The 26,460-nt window shown below is 44.5% G+C and overlaps 1 protein-coding gene across 1 annotated transcript in view; it reads right to left on the reverse strand.

The window, feature by feature from the left end:
- Positions 1 to 539: 539 nt before the first annotated feature.
- LOC138638843 (CD48 antigen-like) overlaps positions 540 to 26,460 on the reverse strand; it is a 32,512-nt gene continuing 6,591 nt past the window's right edge. The window contains exons 2-5 of the mRNA XM_069728505.1: positions 9,603 to 9,911; positions 9,101 to 9,400; positions 7,136 to 7,231; positions 540 to 2,699 (exon numbers count right to left, since the gene is read on the reverse strand). Of these exons, the coding sequence (XP_069584606.1) occupies positions 7,143 to 7,231; positions 9,101 to 9,400; positions 9,603 to 9,911 (698 nt within the window). The 3' untranslated portion in view covers positions 540 to 2,699; positions 7,136 to 7,142. The remainder of the gene's footprint in view (positions 2,700 to 7,135; positions 7,232 to 9,100; positions 9,401 to 9,602; positions 9,912 to 26,460) is intronic.

A 26,460-nucleotide genomic window follows, 5' to 3' on the forward strand; every position in this document is an offset into this window, starting at 1 on the left:
CTTTTGATATTTTAATTATTTTTTATTTATCTTAAAATATTTTTACAATTATATATTTATTTACTTTTGAAACTTTTTTATTTTGTCCCACTGTCATTTGTTTTGCAGGCTGATCGCTTGTATAGCATGGAGATGCAGCAGCATAGCACCCGTATGCGTTGAAAACTGTCATTGCTGCACTGACAGAGAAAGTTGCTGATCATGCATGCACTAAACATGAGGGGGAGGAGGAAGTCAGTTTTTTGTTGTTGTTTTTTCTCTTTTTAATTTTGCGTTATATATTCAAGTCACTATACAGGAAAGATTGTTTCCTAACATTTTTTCCTGTAAAATCCATTTTTTTCTTCAGTTTTGTATCTTTTATTGTCAATCTCTAAAGACAACATTGTTCTCATTAGTCAATGTTTGTCCAAGACAAAAAACCTTAGTACTTAAAATTCTATATATACTCTTAACGTCTGTGAACTTCTCAACAGGACAGACAAAGAAATGATTTATGTCATAATAAAACTTCAAAAGTTTATTGAAAAATTCATGAATAATAAATACATTAAAACAATATGTCACAGAACAAAGAGCACCTAAAAGGGACATTCATAGAGCTGACTATCTGCAAGACCAGCAAAAAGTTACATATACTTCCTTTTTTGTAAATAGTTACATATACTTCCTTTTTTGTAAATAAAGTTATATATACTTCCTTTTTGTAAATAAAGTTACATATACCTCTTTTTTTGTACATATGTGCTATGTGTATAAAAGAAATGTTATGTACAAATATATATATATATATATATCCTTTAAGTTGTAACAAAAATTGCCTTAAATTGTATATATCTAGTTAGCATTGCCTAATAATGTTGTCCTGTGATTGCCCATCACAAAAAAATGAAAGCAAAATGTCAGATACAGTGTACTGATACACAGATATACTGGGCTCTACATGATCCTATGTAGGTAGAGTGGTTCAATGCTAGACTTGTGCGTAGATGTTCAACTTCTAAAAAATCACTCCATGATAAACCTTTAAGTTGCCAGTCAAATCTGCACACCATCGCCTCCTATAAAGTTAAGTCCAAACACTAAATAGTATAATCTTACATGTGTGGCGGCATATGAACCTTGTGGAGCCAATGGCAGGTCAGGTATGGTATGTGCCGCAAACCCCGACGCGCGTTTCGCTATGGTTTCTTCTTCCTGGGGGAGTATCCAAGTTGGGGGTTAGCACTATGTTACATCCACACATCAGCCAATAACATATAAACATGTCAGCGGGCTGCTATCTAATGATTAATGATCCCTGAGGTCATGCTGTTGTCATATAGCGCTCCTGTCTGTCTCACCAGGAAGTGATCTCCCTCTGGTGCGCAGTGAAACGCAAGCATTTAGATGCATGTGGTTGCTATGTTACTTTCCGGGGGAGGTCTGTGAGAACTGCATAGAAGCACATGTGCACCAACACCTGCGGCAAGTATAGTACTAATTTGGATTTCACCCTGTCATTCCTTTCTTCTAGCATCAGTGGAAGAAAACCCACATCAAAAAGAAAAACTTGGGATAAGAAGTATGTGAGAGAAGAATGATGACAATATTATGGAGAAAAAGGTGGAGGATGGAAAAATTAGAGAAGACAGATGCTTATTTACGATTGTCTTAATACTCACACACTATATATGTGTGACCTATTGGATTTGAAAATCTGTGATTAAATAAGGGGATGCCAAAATGGTAAAAGATTATGTGTTAAAAGATAGTGTTATAAACTGGGTCTCCCGTGTTTTTTTTACTAATGAATATCCTAATTGAGACATGTGAAACTAGTACACATATCAAGAAAAAAATGTGTGTCATTGAATACTGAAGTGCCTATGTGAGAAGTGTAGGTAGTGGAAAAAATGTAGTTCACATTCAGTTAGTGTGGTATTGGTGAAAGAAGGGAAGGAGATGTAGGGAAAGGGAGGTAAGGGGGAAAGACAATAATGAAAAATTATGAAATTATACCATGGTATATTAGTATTATGAAAACCCAAAATGGTAAGTGCAAAAAAAAATCCATATACGTAATTATAATCAATTATTATAAAAGAAAGCACACAATTATTTATCAGCGCTTTACGGAGGACCATATTTTCTATCCTTGTTAGATAAAAAAAAGATGTTTGAAAAGGTGTCTATGAAAGAGTGCATAATCTAGGATAATTATGAACTAGTAAGTGTCAGTAATACCAATGTTAAATATTAAAGTATTAACAACTTATAATGACTATGTTTATGTGGGAAAAAGAAATCAAAGTATCCCTACAAAATTTGATGTTATATATTAAGTCATCAATATCTACCCCATAAGAACAAATTTAAAGATGACTAATTTTTAACTAAACATAGTTACTACCTGTAAATTGTGTTCTCACCAATAATAAAAGTTAAATCCTTGTCTCCTTATCCTGGGGAGAAATAAACAATACTAAGAAGAATATAGTTGGTATAAAAATGTCCATAATGATACAAATCTCCTTCTTCTTGCTGTTTCTGGTTTGCCAAATAGTTGTCCAGGAATTTCAGGGAATCACGGTCTTCTGAATATTTTCACAACCGTCCAATTTCTCATGTTTGTCATTGGTTGGTAATTGAGTAGTTATCCCAAATCGATACCATACGTTGCTGCTTTTTGTTTGAGATATCATTGTATGATGAAAGTTCTATGAAAAGCAGAGAAGTAAATAGAATATTAAAATGAACTAAAACAATAAAATTACAATCAAAATTATAATATAGAGTTATCCCTAAGAAAGATCCAAAACCACAGATTTTCATTTAGACCAACAGGGGTAAGTGTTCTCAACCTGTAGATCCCCCTACACTCTGTAACATTTGTTCCCAGCAGTGACCTGGGAGTCAGCGATGCATCCGGGCATCTTACCCATGTTGTTCCCATGCCACTTGACCACAGTTTCCATTAAAATTTCAGCAATTCCCCCCCCCCCCAACTCTCTTGTTAGAGACTTCTGGAAAAATGCTTGAGTTTCTCATTGACTTCCATTATATCTGTTACTCAAGTTAAGCCTGTCCAAGCGTCCGACCTGCTCGATTCGAGTACCAAGCACTCGAGCAGTTCACTGCTCGATCATCACTAGCAGCTGCCAAAAAATTCTTAGTCATTTTTTTGTTTTACTGCTGGTAGTTCAGAAGGTATTCAAAACCTACCCAGATTTGATAGAGCTTCTGATCAAGGTAAGCCATGTCAGCGCCTATTTACGCAAGTCAGCTACAGCTGCTGCCACTGTGACAGTGCTGCAGTAGCGCATGCAAGTGCCAGCTCACCTACTGGGGTGCAACAATACCACACACTGGAACTTAACTCTGCACATGCTGGCAAGGGTTTGTAAACAGTAGAGGGCAGTTGTGGAATACGAGCTCCAACATGCTGTGGGCATTCTGGTCAGCCTGCTCACATAACAACTGAAGCGTGGGCATGGATGTCTAATATTTGTGGAGTTCTCCAAGACTTTGTGGACTCCACAAAGATGGTGAGCAGTGTTGATGCCATAGGCAGTGCAACTATCCCGCTTCTGTGCCTTCTTAAACAGTTGCTAATCATAATTAAACATGAAGGACTAGGTGGCGATGGAGGAAGACATGAGACTGGGAGATACTACCCAGCCCATCCTCATTTCATCTGCTCAGCGCGGATTGGGTAACAATGGGGAGGCTGAGACTGAGGAGGAGGAGTAACAGTAGCTAGCACATGATAGTACCCATACAACCTTCTTCCCATCTCTCCTACAAGAATGGGTTGAAAATGTGAGAGAGGAGGAAGAGAAAAAAGAGGAGAAGGAAAGTGGTCATCATGGTGGAGACAGGAAATGTTGGATGTAGTGAGCTTGGCACATATGGCCAACTTTACTTACTGCTGCCTTTCCCGTGACCCTTGTGTTATATTTATCTTGGCCAAAAAGTGTACTGGTTGTTCTGTCTGCCAGACCCTCGCTACAAGGAGAACTTTGAATCTTTCCTTATTGAGGCAGAGAGGTATTCTAAAATGTTGCTATACCAGAAGGAGATTGTTGAAAACATGTTGAAAAAATTCTCATCACACAATGCTAATGGTAGGGGGCAAGCTTCCTCCTTGTCCAATCAATGGGAGAGGTAAACATACAGCAGAGGCAGGGGTAATGAGCCAATTTCATGACACCATCCCAGCATCCAGGTCCTGATGACTGGGTATTTTTGACAAGGAGAGAAAAGTTTTTAAAGATGGTCAAGCAATACTTGACCGACCAAACCAGCATACTCCGTAATTTCCATGCAATATTAAAGTATTGGGTCTCAAAATTGGACACCTAGCATGAGCTGTCCCTCTATGTCTTGGAGCCATTGTCCTGTCCTGCCTCTAGCGTCATGTCTGAATGGGTTTTTAGTGCTACCGGGCGGGGGGGTCATAAGAGACAGGTGCTTTTGCTTGATTGTTGACAGACTCATTTTGATAAAAATAAACAAAGCCTGGATTAACATCCACTTTTCCCCCCACCAGATGACAGCAGCACATAAACTGCTTTTAATGTTCAATATTTAAATGAGGCCCTCCAATTGTGGCCTTCAATGGTTTATGGATAACTCTCGTTATAATGTTTTCCTGACTTTGCAGTTTGTGCAAAGCTTTTATGAGTGTGGTAGTACATCAACTACACTAAATAGTAAATGTTTTTTATGAAGCACTTCACTTGATACCTTCAACTTTGAATGGAAGACCCTCCTAATAATTTTTTCCTAGCTTTGCACTTTCTGTAAAGCCTTTATGAGTGTAGAAGTACGTTAACTACATTTTCAAAAATATTTACGTTGAATACATTTTTCTGGATTCAGTTGGTCATTCATACAATTAAACAGAGTTATTGTTACTGTACAGTGGAATGTAAAACTGGATTAAATTACTCATCGATAGACTATTACGTGCTCTGGGGTAAAGTTTGGTGGTATAAAACCCTAAAAAAAAGCATTCCAAAATTTATCTCAATTCAATTACTCATCTATATTTGGATGAAAAAGTGTTTGCAGATCCAATGTATGCTACTGTGTGGGCGCCGGCGGGGCCATCTTGGTGGAGACAATTTTATTTTGTTTAGCAAAATGGCGGTGTCTGCGCAGTAGCATCTATCAAATCGCAGATAGATGTTACTGCCCAGCGCGGTTGGCTCTATTTTGAGATAAACATTTATTCTGAAAAAAAAAATCGTGTGGACTTGGCACTACACTCCTGCGCAGGCATACTTCTCTGCCCTGTTGAGGGCAGAGGAAAGTACTGCAGTGCGAAGGCGCTGAAAAAAGGTCAGAGTAAAGTACACTGGGGAAAAAAAGTATGTAGTCAGCCACCAATTGTGTAAGTTCTCCCACTTAAAAATATGAGAGAGGCCTGTAATTGACATCATAGGTAGACCACAACTATGAGAGTCAAAATGAAAAAAACAAATCCAGAAAATCCCTATGTCTGATTTGGCAAGTTGTATTTTGCAAATTATGGTGGAAAATAAGTAGTGGTCACCTAAAACATGCAAGATTTCAGGCTCTCACAGACCTGTAAGCTCTTCTTTAAGAGGATCCTTTGTCCTTCACTCATTACCAGTAGTAATGGCACCTGGTTGAACTTGTTATCAGTATAAAAGACACACGTCCACAACCTCAAACAGTCACACTCCAAACTCCACTATGGTGAATACCAAAGAGCTGTCAGAGGACACCAGAAACAAAATTGTAAGCCATGCACCAGGATGGGAAGGCTGAATCTGCAATATGCAACAGTTGGGTGGGATACAATCAACTGTGGGAGCAATAATAAGAAAATGGAATACTTACAAGACCACTGATAATCTCCATCGGTCTGGGGTTTCATACAAGATCTTACCCAGTGGGGTCAAAATGATCACAAGAATGGTGAGCAAAAATCCCAGAACCACATGGGGGACCTAGTGAATGACCTGCATAGAGCTGGGACCACCGTAACAGAAGCTACTATCAGTAACACACTACGCCGCCAGGGACTCAGATCCTGTAGCGCCAGACATGTCCCCTGCTTAAGCCAGTACATATCTGAGCCATTCTGAAGTTTGCTAGAGAGCATTTGGATTATCCAGAACAGTATTGGGAGAATGTCATATGGTCTGATGAAACCAAAGTAGAACTGTTTGGTAGAAACAAAACTCGCAGTGTTTGAAGGAGACAGAAAGCTTAGTTGCACCCAAAGAACACCATATCTACCGTGAAGCATGGGCGTGGCAACATCATGCATTGGGGCTGTTTCTCTGCAAAGGGATCAGGACGACTGATCTGTGTACATGAAAGAATGAATGGAGCCATGTATCGTGAGATTTTGAGTGCAATCAGCAAGAGCATTGAAGATGAAACGTGGATGGGTCTTTCAACATGATAATGATCCCAAGCACAACACCAGGGCAATGAAGTAGTGGCTTCGTAAGAAGCATATGAAGGTCCTGGAGTGACCTAGCCAGTCTCCAGATCTCAACCCCATAGAAAACCTTTTGGAGGGAGTTGAAAGTCCATGTTGCCCAGCGACAGGTCGGAAAAACATCCCTGCTCTAGGGGAGATCTGCATGTAGCAATGTGCCAACATACCACCAACAGTGTGTGCCAACCTTGTGAAGACTGAAAGAAAAAAAGAAAATGTTTGACCTCTGTCATTGGCAACAAAGGATATATAACAAAATATTGAGATGAACTTTTGTTAATGACCAAATACATATTTTCCATCATAATTTGCAAAATAAATCTTGCCAAATCAGACAAGGTGATTTTCTGGATTTGTTTTTTTATTTTGACTCTCATAGTTGTGGTCTACATATGATGTCAATTACAGGCCTCTCTTGTTAAGTGGGAGAACCTGTACAACAGTTGGTGGCTAACTAAATACTTTTTTTCCTCACTGTATACCTGTGCAGGACTGCGATGTCAGGGAGCCTGTGTGCATCATGCAGGGACGCGTCATCCACACGAAGCAAGAAATCAAACCTGGTGACAGGTTCCCTTTAATATTGCCAATCAATTTTTTGATCTATCCGCAGAATATCGGAGAACCATCATTTTCATTGTTCTGATAATTGTCATTGGTCATATAAAGAGTTACCTGTGTATTACTGATAACAGCGAGACAGGCATATGAAGAACAGGGAGATGAGCAGGAAAGCTACGATTAGTCCGGACCTCAGATACAAATAACATCCTGGAGGCAAGATATAATGATAGATTTGTAAAGATTCTGGAGCTTAAAGTAAAGGAGAGACCTAAGAATAAGCTAAGAAGAAAGGAGATCCAGGCACATGCAGAGGTAACATATGGTATCAGAGATTAGAAATGATAGTCTTAACTGTAAACCACCCTACTCCTAGCAGTGTCTGGAATTACAGCTTGGGTCCATTCACTTGAATGTTGTTAAGATTTACTAATAAATAGAGTGGAGAAGTGTAGATAGATAGAGATACTCCTCAACATCGAAACTGCAACACCAAGCTTCTGGAATCACCACAATCAGTGTACCTCCAAGCTGTTATTGCATCTGGAATGAAGACTAGAGGGTTCTGGCTACAGTATATTTTGCCACCATAATCTCAGGAGTAGGACCTACTACAATTAGAGCCTTTGAGATCGGTGGCATGAGGTCAATGGACTCCTGTATCTGGACATCTAGTTCGTAGTCCAATGTCGTGCAGATGCCTTCTGATGGTTTGTGTAGACATTGTGTAATGCCATAGATTTGGTATATGAGGTTTTATTTCTTGCAGTACAGAATGGATCACTCACTATGCACCATTATTCTAATCTGATGATCTGTCTGTGGTGGTGTGATATGGTGTATGGGGTATCATTCTGTCTATGTTCATATTTTTAATGATTTTAGGAGTGTTGTCTTGTTGCTCTGTATCATTCTGTGTATTCCCAGTCTATTACTTTACAAAAGATAAGATAATTGGATTAGCTCAGTTTCAATCTGCAGCCTGAATGTGTCCATGCATCTTGATGACTTTTCCTGACTGAACATTCATGACCCCTCTGCTCTCCAAATGCAGCAAATCACCGATGTAGTGCCTTGATCTCTAAGGCACTGTTCCCAGGTCTTGAGGGGCCTGAAAACCTTCCAACCAGTCTGCCTACCACTGGCTATAAAGACGGGGCCTAAGGAGGACAGACAGAACAATAAGATAGATTCTTTGTGGGATGCTCATGCTAAGGCCAGCACCCAAGAGAGACTTGGAGAAACTCTGAATACCCTGGAAACTACTGCTGGAGGAGCCCAATACTGAAAAGTATCTGGAGCCGCATTGTCATATCGATCTCTAAATAGAAGATTGTGACTCTCATCTCCAGGGGCATTAATCCCGAACTGTATGCGTGTTCCTGGATTATTTTATCCTCTGTGTGGTTGATTGTTCTGTGGACCTTTTGGTTTGCATGTAATAAAGCTTCTTGGGACAGTTCACTCATCTCTAGCTCTCTTGCTTGTGTGATACCGAAGTAGGACCCTGTGTCACCGTCCCTGCAGCGTTTCGCATCTGTGAATCTCTTACTTTCATTCCAGTTTGCCATTGTACTCCCATCCATGGGAACGCATGACATTGACCATTGTTGACATCTTGGCAATCTGCAAGTTGGATAAACCAAGGTCTGTCTGTTCAAAGATTCTGTCCCTTCCAGTTTGAGACAATTTTCAATAACTAGAACAATAGCGAACAAGAGGCGTCATACATTCAACCTACAAGACTTGATCCAATTTTTTAAGCTTCTTGTGGCTACAAAATGTTATTTCAATCTAGCTTTTATTTGATTATTTTCATATCTTAATATCACCTTTTGGCTTGTCCTCCTTGGTGTTGCAATTTCAATGTTGAGGATTCTAGATAAATAATAGTTAACTCAGTTACATATATGATGTATTTAGGCAAATTCTATTGGCATTATTAGTTACCCTGCCACAATTTATCACAAGACATTCTCCTGCCACTTTGCTGACTCTATGATGTTATTTTATGGATGAAGCCTATACATACCGACATTTATTCTTTACACATGTATGTAGAGAAAGGTCTTACGTCACCTCTGTTTTTCATCATATTAGCCATCCCACAAAACCATCCTAGATGGACAGAGACATTTTTCTGGTCTGCCGGGCTCTGGACTATACACAGGAACTCCATGTCCTGGTGAGCTGGGGTTAGTGTTATCTGGATGGTGCTTCCATTACTATACAGATTATACTCTATGTCCTGGTATCTGTATCTCCAAGTATAAAACAAAGCTGGTTTATGAGATGGAGCCGAACAATGGAGTGTGACGTTACATCGGTCCCCACTATATTCCATCCATTCCATCTTTATTGCCGGAGTGGGAATGGGATCTATAATGAAAGAGATGCAACACTGATTACATACAATAAAGAGACCAAAATGACACATAAACGCCAATAAAGTATTAGTAAAATTCTGGAAAATTTGCCAGCTGCTATGGGTTAATATTCAAACGATGTAATTTCTTGACATATTCATGTTTCTGGGATTGGTTCTAGCTCATAAGATGGATAACCGGACAGATAAACTTACCGTACACAGCGAGGGTAAAGATCGACTTGAGGATAACTTTGCTGGTAAGCACGATCTCTGCACAGTATTCCCCGGCATCTTTTAAGCTCAGATGTCGGATGGTAATGATTGTTCCATTATGGGAAGCTTCAACACGGTTCTTGAATTGGTCGCTGTATGTCAAGAATGAATTATTCCCAGCCTCTGCCACTTTAACTGTGCCGCCTCCAGATGTAAACTTCCATATAGTTTCTTTAACAGGAAGTGGGAAGTGGCGGTAGGCGGAGAGTTCTACGGAGCGGTTCACCAGGCCAATCACTGACACATGCTCTTAATTGGTTAAAAGAAACCAAAAGCTAAAATTAGCAATGACACAAAGCAATAAAAAAGGACATTTGAGTTCTAAATTATTTTTAGCTGCTATATTCATATGTGGCTATGATAGGAGATACTTTAGTGGGCACCAAGCTCACTCTTTGCCCAGGTAAAGAAAATTAATTATATGGAGGTTGCAGAGGTCCCAAGTTACTGTTACATTTCCAAAATGTATTTATAAGATTTGACGTGACATATCAACAAAATATATTACCTTTGATTCCAATCCAGCATTTTGCGTCCCCTAACTTGTGTGCCAATAGCACTAATTAAGTCCTTTCCATCAATTATGTATTGAATACTTTGTCATCCAAGGACATACTGTATGTAGTGTTTTCAGAAATAGCCCTTTAACCTTTTAGTTATTTTATGCTGAAATCTGATATAACATTTTAAAATAAAAAGTTATACTTATTTATACATAATATTGTTTCATACTTTTTTTCACAATTTTGTGTAAAATGAAAATATTTTATTAACGCAGCTGTACACTTACCCCATGACCGCGTATGGCCAATAAAGGATCCTTTCCGTAAGGCATCCCCCACCCCCAACTACCCTGCACCCTCTTAAACCCTTCCGTTTATTACCCAAGAAAACACACCACCACGTTAATTTCTTTTTGGATAATTTGGCCACAGCGGCCATTTTATTAACAAACAAATACATAAATAACAACATGTAAACAGTAAATATAAAACCTCGAGGGGGGGGCTCTTGGAGCTAAAAAATCTGGCTCATAATAGGCAGAGAGCCTACCCAAAATTTTAACCAAAAAACACGTATTTACCCTCAGCTGTAACCACCAGCTCGAGGGCACCATGTAACCCATTTCGGACAAACCAACCACAAAGCTCCTGAGGTAAACACCCCGTCCAGAGCCCGTACCAAAAGCCAGATCAACCCTATAAGCATCATCACCAAGTCCAAGAACCCCACCCCCCGCCACACACGAACAGCCCTGACCACCTCAGGCTCGTGAGTGCCCCACCACCGCCAAAGCTCTTTCTACTCCTTCTTGTAGACCGAGCGCCCATAAATCCATCCCGATCTCGTTAAGATGCACTCCATCATCCCTCCAGAAATTACCAACCCCGGCCTCTAGCTCGAAATGTCTCACGGCAATACCCCCATTCCGGGACACAAAACTCGCCACCATCCTGTTCAATTTTACCCTGGCTCTGTTAATCCCTTTATGGGAACGGGCCTCCTGCCACGTCTTCCGTGGCACAATGTCCGACCACACCGTCAGCATACCGGGAAAAGATACCCACAGCCTCAACAAGTCGTACCGGATATCCCGAATGAGTTCCCTCACCGGTTTTGCCCCCAAATCGTTACCCCCCAAGTGAACCACTAGAATGTCCGGGGGGCGATCCAAACGGGTGGCGCGGGAGAATTCCGGCAAGAAGCTACGCCACGACATACCACGAGTCCCCATCCAACGGATGATCACTGCCTCCCGGCCGAAACCCAGTTGCCTACCATTCGCGCGCGCATCGGCCCGGAGAGCGCCCCAATATACGGAAGAGTGTCCTACAATCCACGCCAAAAAGGGGGCAGGACCTGGAAAAGACAACCACAATTAACAATCCGCAAAAAACGCACTTCCCCCTCCAGCATTGTTAATTTAATGCCGCACATAAGACAGGTAACGATTAGAACTCCACCTGCCTATTTTCTTGATCACCTCCGGCCCGAGGCCCAAACCATCGGCCTCGGACGCGGCCCCAATCCTAAAAGAGTGCGAGCCGAAATTTTCCAGGTTAACACCCAGTAAACCCAAGCCCTTCTTCAAAATGACTACAAACTGGAAACGTGACAAGAAATCCCCTTCTTGGTGTTGCAACAGAGGGCCTGACCTGACCGATGACAAATTCCAATATGCCTCTAAACAGCGTTGCGGACACATCCCGCTACCCGCCACCCTTCCTAGCACTACTTTCTTTCCCCTACCTAGCTGATCCGTCTTTGAACGCCTTATCCAAAAAGCGACTCCCCCGTCCCAAAAAACTACATCTTCCGCCAAAAGACCACCCGACCTGTCCTTGCTCGGGGAAACCAATTGACCCAGATGCAAAGCACCAAAAAACGCTAAAGAAAAGGCCAACCGAAACAGTACCATCTCGAACTGAGATGAACAAATGACACCCAAGGCCTCCCCTAACCGCTGCAACATCGCAAAAGAAATGGGCCTACGTTTATCAAAAGTCGAATTACCCTTACGAAAACCCTTCAACGCCTGCCGTATAACAAAGTCCTTTGTGACGTCCCTCAATCCTTGCAACTGAAAACCAAAAGCTAAACCTGCTATAAACTTGTTTAACCTAGACACGGACCAACCCCACTCCACGACCTTACCTACCAGTGCCAATAACGCCATTGCCCTATCGCTATCTGACTCAGCCGAGCCGCATTGAAACAACCAACTTTCCCACATGGCCCATGACGCCGCATAATTTGACCATGTCCTGTTTGACACCGAAGCTTGGATCAATCGGCCTCCCCTTCCGTAACCACCTGCCACAGATGCAAAGGACATGCTGCTCCTGCCGCCTCCGAATCTGGAGCCAATTCCTGGAATCGGTCCCACTGCAAACGAGACAAGGCGTCAGCTATATTGTTCTGAACTCCGTGCACCGCCGAAATCCATGCATTCAAATCCAAGCATCTCAAGACCAACTCCCTGACCAGCCTAATTACTGGGGGGAGGAAGAAGATAGGCTGTTGATCACGGACACCACGCTCGAGTTATCGCAATGAAAACGTATTCGCCGGTCACGAAAACTGTCACCCCAAACAAACACCGACACCACAATCGGGAACAACTCCAACAATGCTAAATTCTTGGTAAGCCTCTTCTTTCGCCAATCCTCTGGCCACACCCCGACGCTCCATTTTCCTCCACAGTAGGCCCCATAACCAACTCCACCCGCTGCGTCTGTGTAGATCTCGCAATCAAAACCATTCAGATCCTCCTGCTGAATAAGCGGCCTGCCGTTATAGCCTTCCAAAAAACGTTGCCAAACAAGAAGGTCATCCTTATGCTCTCTACCGAAACGGATAAAATGATGAGCCGACCGGACTCCAGCCGTCGCCCTGGACAATCTGCGGCAAAATATCCTGCCCATTGGCATAATACGACAAGCAAAATTCAGGCGGCCCAGCAACGACTGCAACTCCTTCAAAGAAGTCTTCCGCAATTTTCCAATCCGACTCACCTCTTGCTTAAGCAACACCAACTTATCATCCGGCAACCTACACTCTATTTTTTCAGAATCAATGAGAATCCCTAAGAAACTCAGGACCTTGCAGGGGCCCTCAGTTTTATCCTGTGCCAAAGGAACCCCAAACTGTCCGGCCACCCATTCCATGGTACCAAGTAGATGACCACACACTGCCGAATCCGGTGGACCAACAAACAGAAAGTCATCCAAGTAGTGAATGACAGAAGGAACGGCCGATATGTCTCTCACTACCCACTCCAAAAAGGTACTGAAAGTCTCAAACAATGCACAAGAAATCGAACATCCCATAGGCAAACACCTATCCAAGTAAAAACCACCCTCCCACCAACAACCTAACAAAGGAATGCTCTGCGGATGCACCGGCAAGAGCCTAAAGGCCGACTCGATGTCCGTTTTTGCCAACAATGCCCCAGGCCCGTACTTTCGCACCCACCGAACAGCCGCATCAAACGATGTGTAAACAACGGAGCCCAACTCCTCCGCAATCCCATCATTACCTGAGGATCCTTTGGGATACGACAGATGCTGAATTAACCGGAACTTGTTCGACTCCTTCTTGGGCACCACCCCAAGCGGGGAAACAATTACGCCAGCCATGGGCAATGAACTAAACGGCCCCGCCATTCTTCCCAGTTCAACCTCTTTTGCCAATTTAGCCGAAACAACCTCCGAATGCAAGCTAGCTGATCTCAAATTTTTTGTAGAAAAAGGAACCACGTGCGTTGGGTGAGGGATCTTAAACCCCTCAAGAAAACCGTCCCTAATAACCTCCGCCTTTTTAACATCCGGGTATCTACTTAGATAGGGGGCCATCTTTTGAACCCTCACCGGAGTCACCCCCTTGACCGCCACCCACTGATGGCTTACCCCGTGATTTCTTGAAACATTTAGCGGCTCTGTGAGAGGCCCCGTTGCAGTGGGAGCACACGTGTTTAAATTTACAGGTGGTGCAATACTTGCACTGGCCCTCATTAAACTGCCAGCATGTCCCAGTTTTTTCCTTTGCACCCTGAGACCCGTGTCCTCCGCCTTGTCCTGACTGCAGACTGCTAACCCCCCTCCCCCCTGAAAGGACTGCCCATATCGCACCGGAGCCATCACCTTCAACCACCATCCGATGTCTTTTTGGTCCCACCTTATCTCCGGCCTCACCGCTTTTCGCTGCCTGAACTGTTCATCGTATCCCAGCCAAGCCTGGCCCCCGTAGGTACGATGCGCTTCTCCAATAGCATCCAAATAACAAAACAGGCCTGAGCAATTCTCGGGGAATTTCTCCCCTATAACACTCGCTAGAATGGCAAAGGCCTGCTGCCAGTTAACGAACATCTGAGGAATAAGGCGCCAACGCCTCTTTTCTTCCTCCTCCTTTTTGTTGTCGTCTTTCTTTCCTTTATCCAAATTAAATTTTTCTAAAGGAAGGAGAGAGAAAATCTCTACGTATTCGTCTTTCCAAATCCTTTCCTTCACGTCCTTCTTCAAATGGGCCCCCAGCGGACCCTCAAAACACACATAGACCTCGCCTTTTGCCCTATCGTCTAACTTAATGGTATCACCTTTTCCCGTTTCCGTTTGAACTGACACCGACACCCCCGCCACAGAAACAGGCGGCCCACTACCCGAGCTCGCAATCTCGCTCGAACCCCCTGCTATACCCCCAACCACCGACACCCAGGCCCCAGCGGGCGACGATCCCACACTATTAGCAACTGAATTACCCCCGTCCCCATCCAATCTACGCAAAATCTGCGACATACCCGCTAAAAGCTCTCTAACACCTGGAACCTCATTACTGCCCCCACCCCGCTCTACTACACCCGAAACACCCAGCACTGGAAAAAGACTGGACATATACTCACGTGGCTGCGCAGGTGCTGTGTCCCCACCAGCCGTGCTTCCTGAATCCTGCCGGTCCCTTTCGTCGCGATGTTCGTTCCCGGAATCGTCGCTGCCGCTCATCTGCCCCAGGCCCGCGCCCCTGGCCTCCACGTCACCAGGCGGGACCGAGACTGGCGAAGGCGACCGGTCCCTCGACCTTCTGCTGGATCTGGATCTGTCCGGCTCTGTGAGTCCTCTGTTTCCTGACGCTGGACTGTCTCCTCTGGACGCCGCTCCTGCGGCGCGACCGCGACCCGCTCCCTGCCGTGATGCCGCCGCTGTCCTGCACGATAATCTGCTCTGCCGTCCTGTCGCAGAGCCAGGTGCACTGGGAGGATGGGATCCGGGTGCACCCGCCGCAATACTCCCCGGCTCCTGCCTCGTGGATGCTGCCGCCGCCGCTGGGCTCCTCCTCCGCCCCGTCGCTCGCGTCGCCGACACCGCGGGAGATGCTCCCCGGCGGGTAGAGGCTGCAGATCTCGGTGCTGCGGCGCCGCCGCGCCCTCTGCCAGGCCGCACCGGAAGTGCGGCCCTGGCATCCTGTGCAGCGCCGGCGTCCTGCCGCATCTGCATTGCTCGCCCAGCACCACGCCGCCTCGCGCCGGCAGGGCCGCCAGGTGGATTCCTGCTGGAGGGGGGGGCGGGCAAGGTGGATCCGCCGCGTCCCCCAGCCCCCGCAGGGTCCCGGGAGGGGCTCCGCGGCCTGCGCCTGCCGCGCGGTGTAGTGTCGGGGGACAGCCTCTCTGGCGGCCTCGTCCGCCTGGTTCTGCTGCCCCGGCTCCCGCTGTCCTGGCTCCCACTGTCGCCGAGCAGCCCTGTGAGCTGCTCCTCCAGCCATCCGGCCCTCCTGGATCTAGCCTCCCGGTGAAGCTGAGCGACCAGGCTGTCCACGGTAGACATGGTAAGTGGCTGTGGCAGCAGGTCCACTCACTTCGCCCGTCTAAGGTGACTGATTCCCCTTTTCCCGCACTTTCCCAAGCCCCCACCTCCCTTTTGCATAAATCCACACCCCCAATCCTACTCTACCAATCCCCAGGCCCCCTTTCTCCTACTTTAAAAACCTACTGCACTGCTCCCCATGGCAACGCAGTCATGTGGGGGCCTCCTTTTAGCTGCGCCCCATACAGCCCCCCCTCTTTCCCTAGCACTGTCTCTTACCTTGGCTCTAACTCTTACCTTAGCCCTAACCCTAGTTCTAACACTAGTTAGGATTTAAAAAAGTATGTGAAAACTTAACCCCTTAACAACCAGAGGTATTTTTGGGTTTGCATTTTCATTTTTTGCTCCTCTTCTAACCAGAGCATAACGTTTTTATTTTTCTGTCAATATGGCCATGTGAGAACTTGTTGTTTGCGGGACAAGTTGTTCTCTTGAACAACACCATTGGTTTTACCATGTCGTGTACTTGAAAATGGGGGGAAAAAAAATTCCAAGTGTGGTGAAATTGCAGAAAAGTGCAATCCCACAGGTTTTTTTTTTTTTACCATTCTCACAAAATCCTATAACTGCCATTATGATTCTCCAGGTCATTATGAGTTCACAAACACATGTGTAGTTTTTTTTTTATTTAAGTGGTGAAAAAAATTCCCAAAAAACTTGGGCCATTCTCTGAGACCTTTAGCGTTTCCATTTTATGTGATCTGGGGTTGGGTGAAGGCTTATTTTTTGCACACTGAGCTGACGTTTTTAATTATACCGTTTTAGTGCAGCTACGATCTTTTGATTGCCCATTATTATATTTTATTGCAATGTAGAGGCGACCAAAAAAATGTAATTTAGGCGTTTTGACTTTTTCTTGCTACACTCTTTAGCAATCGGGTTAATTCTTTTTTATATTGATAAGTCAGGCGATTCTGAACTTGGCAATACTAAATATGTGTATGCTTGATTCTTTTTTATTGTTTTATTTTGAATGGGGCAAAAGGGGGGTCATTTGAACGTTTATACTTTTTTCATTTTTTAAAATATATTTAAAAACATTTTTTTTTCTTTTGGCATGATTTAATAGTCTCCATGAGAGACTAGACGCTGCCATAACCCGATCGGCTCTGCTACATACAGGCGATGATCAGATCGCCTGTATGTAGTAGAATTGCTCACTTGCTATGAACACCGACCACTGGGTGGTGCTCATAGCAATCCGGCAGTGACAACCTTAGAGGTCTGCTTGAGACCTCTTGCTGTCATATCAACCCATCAGTCACTCACGATCACGTGACGGGGTCACCGATGGGCAGGAATTCCGACGCGCTTGCTGGAAGTGCAAGTTAAATATTGATGTCAGAGTTTGACAGCTGCGTTTACCAGTTTAACAGCAGCTGGTGGATCGTGATTCCACCCGCGGCTGTTAGAGGAACATGTAAGCTGTTCAAAATAGCTGACATGTACCGGAAAAGATGTGGGGTCACCACCAGAGCTGGGAGGGAGTTCGCCATTGGGCGTAAATGTAAAGGGATTAAAGAGGTTTTCCCACAAACAAAATTAATTTTAAGGAATATTTTAATAAATGCATATATGAATAATAATAAGTTCCACAATTGGATGTGTTTATAAAAAGTTTTCCTGCTCTGAGATAATCTTATAAATGTGCCCCTGCTGTGTACTGTGTAATGGCTGTGTCTGACCGTGCAGGAACATGGTCTGATCATACCGCATCTCTTGGGCAGGAGAGGACACAAAATAATATACAGACAGGACAGCATTGGATAACAGCTGATTCTTTCTTTGTGGTAAAATATTGCTTAAAGGGAATCTGTTACCCCAAAAATCGTATATGAGCTAAGGCCACTGGCATCATGGGCTTATCTACAGCTGTCTATAATGCTGTAGCTAAGCCCCCGATGTGTCCTGAAAGATAAGAAAAACAAGTTATATTATACTCACCCAGGGGCGGTCCAGCTGCGGTCTGGTCCGATGGGTGACGCAGTCTGGGTCCAGCACCCCCCATCTTCATAGGATGACATTCTCTTCTTGTCTTCCTGCTGCGGATCTGCGCACTGCAGTACTTTGCTCTGTTCTAAGCAGGGCAGATAATGTACGCCTGCGCCAGATCCACGTCAGGAAGACAAGAAAAGGACGTCATTGCATGAAGCTAGGAAGCACCGGACCCAGACCGCGACACCCATCGGACCCGGACCGCAGCGGGACCGCCCCTGGTTGAGTACAATATAACCTGTTTTTCTTACCTTTCAGGTTACATTGAGGGCTTATCTACAGCATTACAGAATGCATTACAGAATGCTGTAGATAAGCCCTGATGCTGGTGGCTTTAGCTCATATACTATTTTTAGGGTCACAGATTCCCTTTAAATACAGACAGCGAAATGTTTTACCTCACAGAATCAGCTGCAATCCCACACCGTCCTGTCTGGATACTCTTTTGTCTCCCCCCCCACCCCCCCGCTGCCCTGAAGCTGCGGTTTGATCAGACCATGTTCCTGCACTGCCAGACACAACCATCACACAGTACACAGCAGGGGCAGATTCATAAGCTTATATCAGCACAGAGACATTTTTTACTTAAACATCCAATTTTGAAACTTATGAAACATATTTCTATTCATAGATCTATTAACTAAAATGTACTTTATTCATCGGAAAACTTCTTTAACCTCTTTCCGACATTGGGTGTAAATGTACACCAATGTCAGACTCATACTCCCCTTGTTTTTTGCAGGCTCCAACTCTGAGCCCGCACCTTTGTTGGCACATGTCAGCTGAACTATACAGCTGACATGGGCACGCAACAGCCACGGGTGGAATCGCAATCCACCTGAGGCTGTTAAATGCCGCTGTCAAACTCTGACAGTGTCATTTATCTCGAGCTTCCGGCAAGCGTACCCAAAATTCTGTCTATCAGTGACCCCTCACGTAATCGCAGGTCAACAACCAGAGGTCTCCAGCAGACCTCTATTGTTGTCACTGCCGGATTGCTTTGAGCGCCACCCAGTGGTCGGTGAGCCTAGCAAGTGAGTAATTCTGCTACATACAGTACAGGCGATCTGATCATCGCCTGTATGTAGCAGAGCCAATCAGACAACTACAGTTTCTAGTCTCCCATGCAAAAAACAAGCCCTCACCCAGCCCAAGATCACAAAAAAATGGAGACGCTACAGCTTTTGGAAAATGGCACAATTTTTTTTTTTTTTTTTTTACCAAAGTTTGGATTTTTTTTCACCACCTAAATAAAAAAGAATCTATAGATGTTTGGTGTCTATGAATTCACAATGATCTGGAAAATCATAATGGCAGATCAGTTTTAGCATTTAGAAACCAAAACAAAGCACCACAAAACCGAACATAAGTCCAAAATAATATAATGTTTATTAACGTAAAATTTGAGTAAGGTAAAGAGCTGAAACACGCGTTGGGGAGGACGCCATCCAGGCGCCACATATCTGCAGACACACTGTGAGTGATTATCCACAACGCTATATATATTTTCTCCTACATTTTGAGTATTCACTCCTTTGTACTTTAACACTCACTATATTGTTTTTACCCTGTGCAGATTGAATTTATTTGTCATCATTAGTTTTTTATCAGTTGATTTTTGTACACATGATTGTTCCACAGAGAACACTTTTACTTTTATATTGATAGTTGTGCTGTGTTCACCTTTTATTAGGGCACAGGTACAGGGTAACAATCCCCTATATGATTACCTTTTTATGTATTTGTGCCTACACAATTGTAACTGTGATCCCTCCCTATTCTATATGACTTCACAATTTTGTGCTCTATTCAGCTATATTCTTAGTATATTTCCTCCTGGGTACGCTTCCTTGTTTTTCTATGTACAGTATGTTCTTATACCATTTAAATTAAGACATTGTGGCCTATAATTCGTATCTGCATTGTTTTCCCCCCTTTTTTAATGCTTTTTACTCAAATTTTACATTAATAAAGATTATATTATTTTGGACTTATGGTCGGTTTTGTGGTGCTTTGTTTTGGTTTCTATTGATAATTTTCCGACTGTCCATCTTGTCTACACTTGCCCGGCTTGTCAGTAGTTATCATTACTTAAAAATTGAGTTTACATCTATTGACATGGCTATTATTTCATTACTACTGTGAGCACTCCTTCGTTTTTATCTACTGATCCTCAATTTTAGCATTTAGTGAACATGGCTAAAAAAAAAAAAACAACTATGAGATTGCACTTTTTTTGCAATTTCACCGCATTTGGAATTTTTTTCTTATTTTCAAGTACACAACATGGTAAAATAAATGGTGTCGTTGAAAAGTGCAACTCGTCCCGCAAAAAACAAGCCATCACATAGCCATATTGACCAAAAAATATAAAAAAGTTATGGCTCTGGGAAGAAAGGGAGTCAAAAATGAAAATGCAAAACCAAAAATACCTCTGGTCGTTGAGGGGTTAAAATTTATTATAATGTTAGTTACAGGGGATATTTTAAATTAAAATGTCTATGTTTCTACTCTCACAAAGCTACAAATAAATAGGGAGCTGTGGGAGAGCACAGTGTGACCTTTCTCATGGCAGGTTCGACCTATACAGAGTGAAGCAGTTGAGATGAGTTAGTCTTAGGATGTGATGTCCTGCATAGACAGTGAGTGATATGAGTAAGCTCACAGTATGATAAAGTGAGCTTTGTTGTCTTGATCACTGTATATGCAGAGCTAAACAGCTGATGACAAACTCATTTTGACTGCTGTGCTCTGTATAGGTACTTGTGGCGCAGACGGAAATGTCATCCCTTACAGGGCCCTTGCACCTCTGGAAGTGAGTGCACCACTATAGAATTTGGCATCCAGCCCTGTATTCCTCATTCAACGCCTCTGGTGCACATACACACTGCGCACACGCATTGACATCTATGGGAAAGAAGGATTGTCTATGTCCATAAGTCCCACTGAAGTGAATAAAGTGGTCATAAAACATACACACCTGTGCTCCCTCCACACAAGAGACTTTAAAGGGGTTGTCCACTACTAGGGCAACCCCTTCTTAAACAAAATGTTTGGTGCAGTTAAAATAATAAAGTCTACACTCCCCTCCCATGCAGACGCCTTTCTCGCAGTGTTGGCACACGCTCTCCCCTGGGGCTCTCGTGCGGTGTTGTGACATGTGACATGGGTGCCCAATCAGCGCAGACGTCACTGTGCCCACTTATGTATGAACTGAACATAAAGAGGAAGTCAGGGGTCAGCTGCAGCTCTGGCTTCCTCTTCATGTTCAGTTTGTCCAAAGGCGGAGACAGTGACACCAATGCTGATTGGGTGCCTAGCATCATGTGTCATAACACCACATCACAGCCCCGGGGTGGCTTACGTCGACACCGCTGGAACGGCCCCACACGGGAGGTGAGTATAGGCTTTAGTTTAGTTCAAGAAGCGGTTGTTCTAGTTGTGGACAATTCCTTTAAAACCCCACAGTCAGACTCCCATTGATGAAACATTTACATCCACACTTTGCAAAGGTGAGAAATGTATTTCATGGTAAAAGCTATTAAATGGTCTACGTATCATATAACCTTGGTTCTTCCGATTTATGTGGATCAAAATAAGAAAGACTAATTAATGCTAAATAATAGGATATAAATATTGGTAAAAGAAAATCTCTGACAATTGTGAAATCCCTCCTCATAGTGACACATAGAGGAACTACTTTCTTCTTGTTTTGAAGAGAAAATCACATAAGTTAGTTTTATTATTGACCAACCCACATCCTGTTCTACAGATCAGATCATAGTAAAGTTCTTGTAAGTTTTCTCTCGACTTCTTAGTATAAGGTCAAGGGAATAATATTTCTTTATGTGGAGACTTTCAGGCTGGCGTAGGGAGTCTTGCAGGGTATACTAACTAAAAGGAAGGAAACTTGCTATTTCATGCATCGTATTGGAAGTAGCTATCCTATAAGTCAAAGTCCAACCCATTAGTGCCTTACTCTGCATTGACAGGTGGTAAGAACCCTTGAAACAGCTGTCTACAGGGGATATTTTTCTTTTTGATAAACTCTGGTTTAGCTAAATGTCTCATGTTTTGGGCAATTATTTTGAAATGTCCAGGAAGCTCCTGGGTAATGGAGAGACTCCATTGATGTTCAGAAAAGTTGGAAAAATAACCAGTTGCATACTATTTCATGCTAATATCCCCAAAAAATCAGTGCTTTTGATATGTGAGATTCTGTCTGGCATTACTTCCGTAGAGAGAAGGATTTGAAATGTGTACCTCGAAGAACAGATGCTGTTTTGAAAGCAAAGAATGGTCCCACCAAATATTGATTGAATCACAGATGTCCAGGAGTGGATTATAAGAAGCCCAAGTAAATTGACATGAAATGATTCAAGCAGACGCATATTGGTAGAAGAAAATGTTGACTTACTGAAATCACTTCAACTAATGATGGAACATAATAGTTCCATTGAATAATATGTTCCATTGAATTGTTTCAACATGTGAGCTTGTCAGATGGTAAAAATGGGATCTGAGTGTTCTCCTCCTTACAAAGTACTGGCCCTTCAATTATATTTGAAGTCCCTCCACTGTGACATGTACAGTATAGCACTTAAATTGGTTGAAGTTAACTTTATGTTGTGTGACATAAGAACATGCGAACATGGTTCTGGGACTAGTGAAAACAGTCCTTGGGATGCCATGTCCTAGATGAATTCTGTTATAGGGTGTTAAGCTGTTTACATGGAGAGTGACTTGGAGATGTGTACTTGACAAAAGCATAAATAAGCATTATAGTTGTGATTCACGTAACAACAAACTTGAGGGCTAATGTCATGGTTGAGGACAGGGTTCCTTTCCCTGTCCTCTAAGGGTTAATTTTGTGTGGCCTTCTTTTGGATTTGGGAGGGCTATATATACCTGACCCCGTCTGGGGTTGCTTGTCAGTTATACATTCGCTTTGGCTGTGTGTCTTACCCCCTGGTGTGCTTGCATACTGTTTTGTCTGATTGTCTCTCGTGTATGACCTGGTCCGTTTCCTCTTTATGTGCTTTGCTCTGTGATTCTGGTATTACTGTCTCTTCCGGCTCTGACCTTCTGGCTTGATTACTCTTACTCCGCACCCGCCTGCCCTGCTTGTACTGTACTGCTATCTCCGGCTCCCTGACCTTTGGCTACATCCTGACTAACCGTTTTGTCTCACTCTTCAGCACCTGAGTGACCTCCTGGCTTCACTTTGGCACGTTTTGACTTCTCTCCGGCATTGCCAGTCTCCATCACTACCCAGTGTCTGGCTCCGCCTCTGGCCACTCCCCTTAGGGATCAGGTGTTTCAGGTCCTGCAGTCAGGTCTGTAAGCTCATTGTAGCTCTCCTTTCAGGCCTCCCTATTCTCTTTGTATCTGTGCACAGACCCCTGCTGTAAGCCTGCATCAGGGGTCGTGATAGCTGGGTTCTCTATGTAGGATGCTAGCAGATGCATAGGATGCAGTGACACACAAGAGGCAGAGCAAGGGTTAACAGGTTCTTTATATATAGGAACAGTAATGGTACAAGCAGGGGGGTAAAGGATGTGATTGGAGGATAGGCGAAAATTCAAATGCAATAGAATATAACAGGTTAACTTAGTCTCTGCGCGCTGGAGGAATGTGGCTGGAAGATCCCTCGGCGACGACGAATCCTCCGGGTTCTTTGGCACGTGATCTCCTGATCCGTGCACATGATGGAGTAGAGGTGATGGTCGGCAGCACAGAAGAAGAAGAAGAAAGTTCAGCAGGCAAGACGGCAGTAGAAGCACACAGTCCAGCGGACACAGCTACAAGTATGGGCCGGGCCTCAGCAGACACCTCAAGGATAGGACTAAGCGGTGCCTACGCGGTTGTGAGCGGAGCCAAGGTACGTACTCTATCCTGGTCACTACCTGGTGCGCAGGGCCAGCTCCAGGTTTTCGAGGGCCCCGGGCGAAAGAGTCTCAGTGGGCCCCCCCCTTTAACACATACCCCGATTTATGATGCACAGATACAGCAGAGAAATGTATAGTACAATGCCAGATTTCACTTCTTACATGAGTGACAGCTATTGTAGATTCTGCAGTGTATATATACAGGAGGAAAGGTGCTGTGCAGTGTATATATACAGGAGAGGTGCTGTGCAGTGTGTATATATACAGGAGGAAAGGTGCTGTGCAGTGTATATATATACAGGGGAGGTGCTTTTCTCTTTTGAGTTTTTCTATGAAACAAAGACTTTTCTACATAAACAACGTTGTTTGGTTTTGCGGCCCCAACAGATCTGTGCTACAAAGTAACAGGCGGCTCGGGCATTAATGAGGGACCTGATGCTGAATCCTTTCCACAAACCCTAATGACCCAATTAGTGCCCTGCCATTAGAAGCTCATTAAATGCCTCCCTGTCCCGAGCAGTCATGTACAGTAAGGAGGGATCCTGCAGCCCACCCCCTGACTGCTCCATACCATACACTGCCCTCTGTCGCTCTCACTATTATCCTGTGCATTTCTCTGTCATCGTTACCCCATGTTACACTTGTCACCCCCCACTACAGAGTAGCAGGGCAGCCAATGTCACCCCCTCCCAGACCCTAATGGCAGCAGGAAATGTCTGCTCCTCTATTGGGTTGGAACCTGATTTAATCAAGGAATAATGTGGATTTGTTGCCGGTGGCTGCAGGGGAAGGGTTAAGTGATGCCATGTCCGTGGTGGGAGCAGTGGCAGCTGCTGGGACCTGGACAGACACAACCAATGTTGCTGTGACTGCACAGTGTGACCTGGAGGAGAGAAGCTGAGACTCCGGAGCAGAAATCACCCACATGCCAGCACTGGGCAGCGTCCCTCCAGTCACCAGCCTGGGGCCACGGGGCCCCAACGTACAGCCCACATGGCAGCAGCTCCCCTTCCTCCTGGCATCTGGTTAACCCCATTTATGCGGGTCGGATTGTTATCTTTAAGGTTCAGCAATAACCTTCATACAGATGGGAAGGGGTTAAGCTTCTTCCTACCCCACTGGTGCAGGTTTGGTGCAGCATGCATGTATTCTGGGGTTCTGGGCGGCTACAGGCTGCATCCCACCAGCTGCTCCTCCAGACATCACCCACATTTTTAGGCAGCGGAGACAGACAGCAGCAGACTGAGCCACAACTGCAACCACTGCTGGATACCATAGCACTCACTCAGGCACTGGTAGGACAGAGCTCCTCCGGAATCTGCCTGATAAACTTCAGCACTGTCTGCAGCCACCCAGGGGGGAGAGCAGAGAACGTGCTCTCTCCACCCACAATGTCACACTGGCTGCCTTCTCTTAACCCCTATGTGTGCCTGCCTGGCTGCACTGACTGAGTCAGAAGATGCTTGTGTCAGAGCTGGCACATAGGGGTTAAGAGAACGCAGCCAGCAGTGACTTTGTGGGCGGAGAGAGCATGTTATCTCCTGCTCTGCTCTCCCAGCTGTATCTATGACAGCATGAGTGGGCCCCCCTTTCTCTCTAAGGCCCCGGCATTTGCCCGGTCTGCCGGGTGCTGACGCCGGCCCTGCTGGTGCGGAAGTCTCTCTGGGCTGAGGGTAGGATATGTCGGCAGTCTGGCTAGCTGGGGGTATAGGCGCAGCTAGCGGGCATGGGTCCGTAGAGAGGGATTTAACTGTTTCACTACTCACAAGGGGATAACTCAGGAGACTCTTTGCATGGTTTTATAAGTGGTAAAGTCAAACAGGTGCAGAGAGAAACTCAAGTCCACAACACTTGGTGTAAATTTTAAACACAGCTTAACAGTCTATAGGGAACTTCAGAGGAAAATGCAATCACGCAGAAAATCTATGAAGCACATTTATCGACGCTGCAGCGACACTGACAACGATGCCGATCGCTGCAGCGTCGCTGTGTGGTCGCTGGAGAGCTGTCACACAGACAGCTCTCCAGCGACCAACAATCCCGAAGTCCCCAGGTTACCAGGGTAAACATTGGGTTACTAAGCGCAGGGCCGCGCTTAGTAACCCGATGTTTACCCTGGTTACCAACGTAAAAAAAAAAAAAACACTACATACTTACATTCTGTGTCTGTCCCCCAGCGCTGTGCTTCTCTGCACTGACAGTGAGCGCCAGCTGGAAAGCACAGCGGTGACGTCACCGCTGTGCTCTACTTTCCGGCCGGCGCTTACACAGTGCAGAGAAGCACAGCGCCGGGGGACAGACACGGAATGTAAGTATGTAGTGTTTGTTTTTTTTTACATTTACACTGGTAACCAGGGTAAATATCGGGTTACTAAGCGTGGCCCTGCGCTTAGTAACCCGATGTTTACCCTAGTTACCAGTGAAGACATCACTGAATCGGCGTCACACATGCCGATTCAGCGATGTCTGCGGGAGTCCAGCGCCGAAATAAAGTTCTGGACTTTCTGCGCCGACCAACGATGGCACAGCAGGATCCTGATCGCTGCTGCCTGTCAAACT

Source organism: Ranitomeya imitator, chromosome 1 (genome assembly GCF_032444005.1).
Source record: "Ranitomeya imitator isolate aRanImi1 chromosome 1, aRanImi1.pri, whole genome shotgun sequence".
Lineage (NCBI taxonomy): Eukaryota > Metazoa > Chordata > Amphibia > Anura > Dendrobatidae > Ranitomeya > Ranitomeya imitator.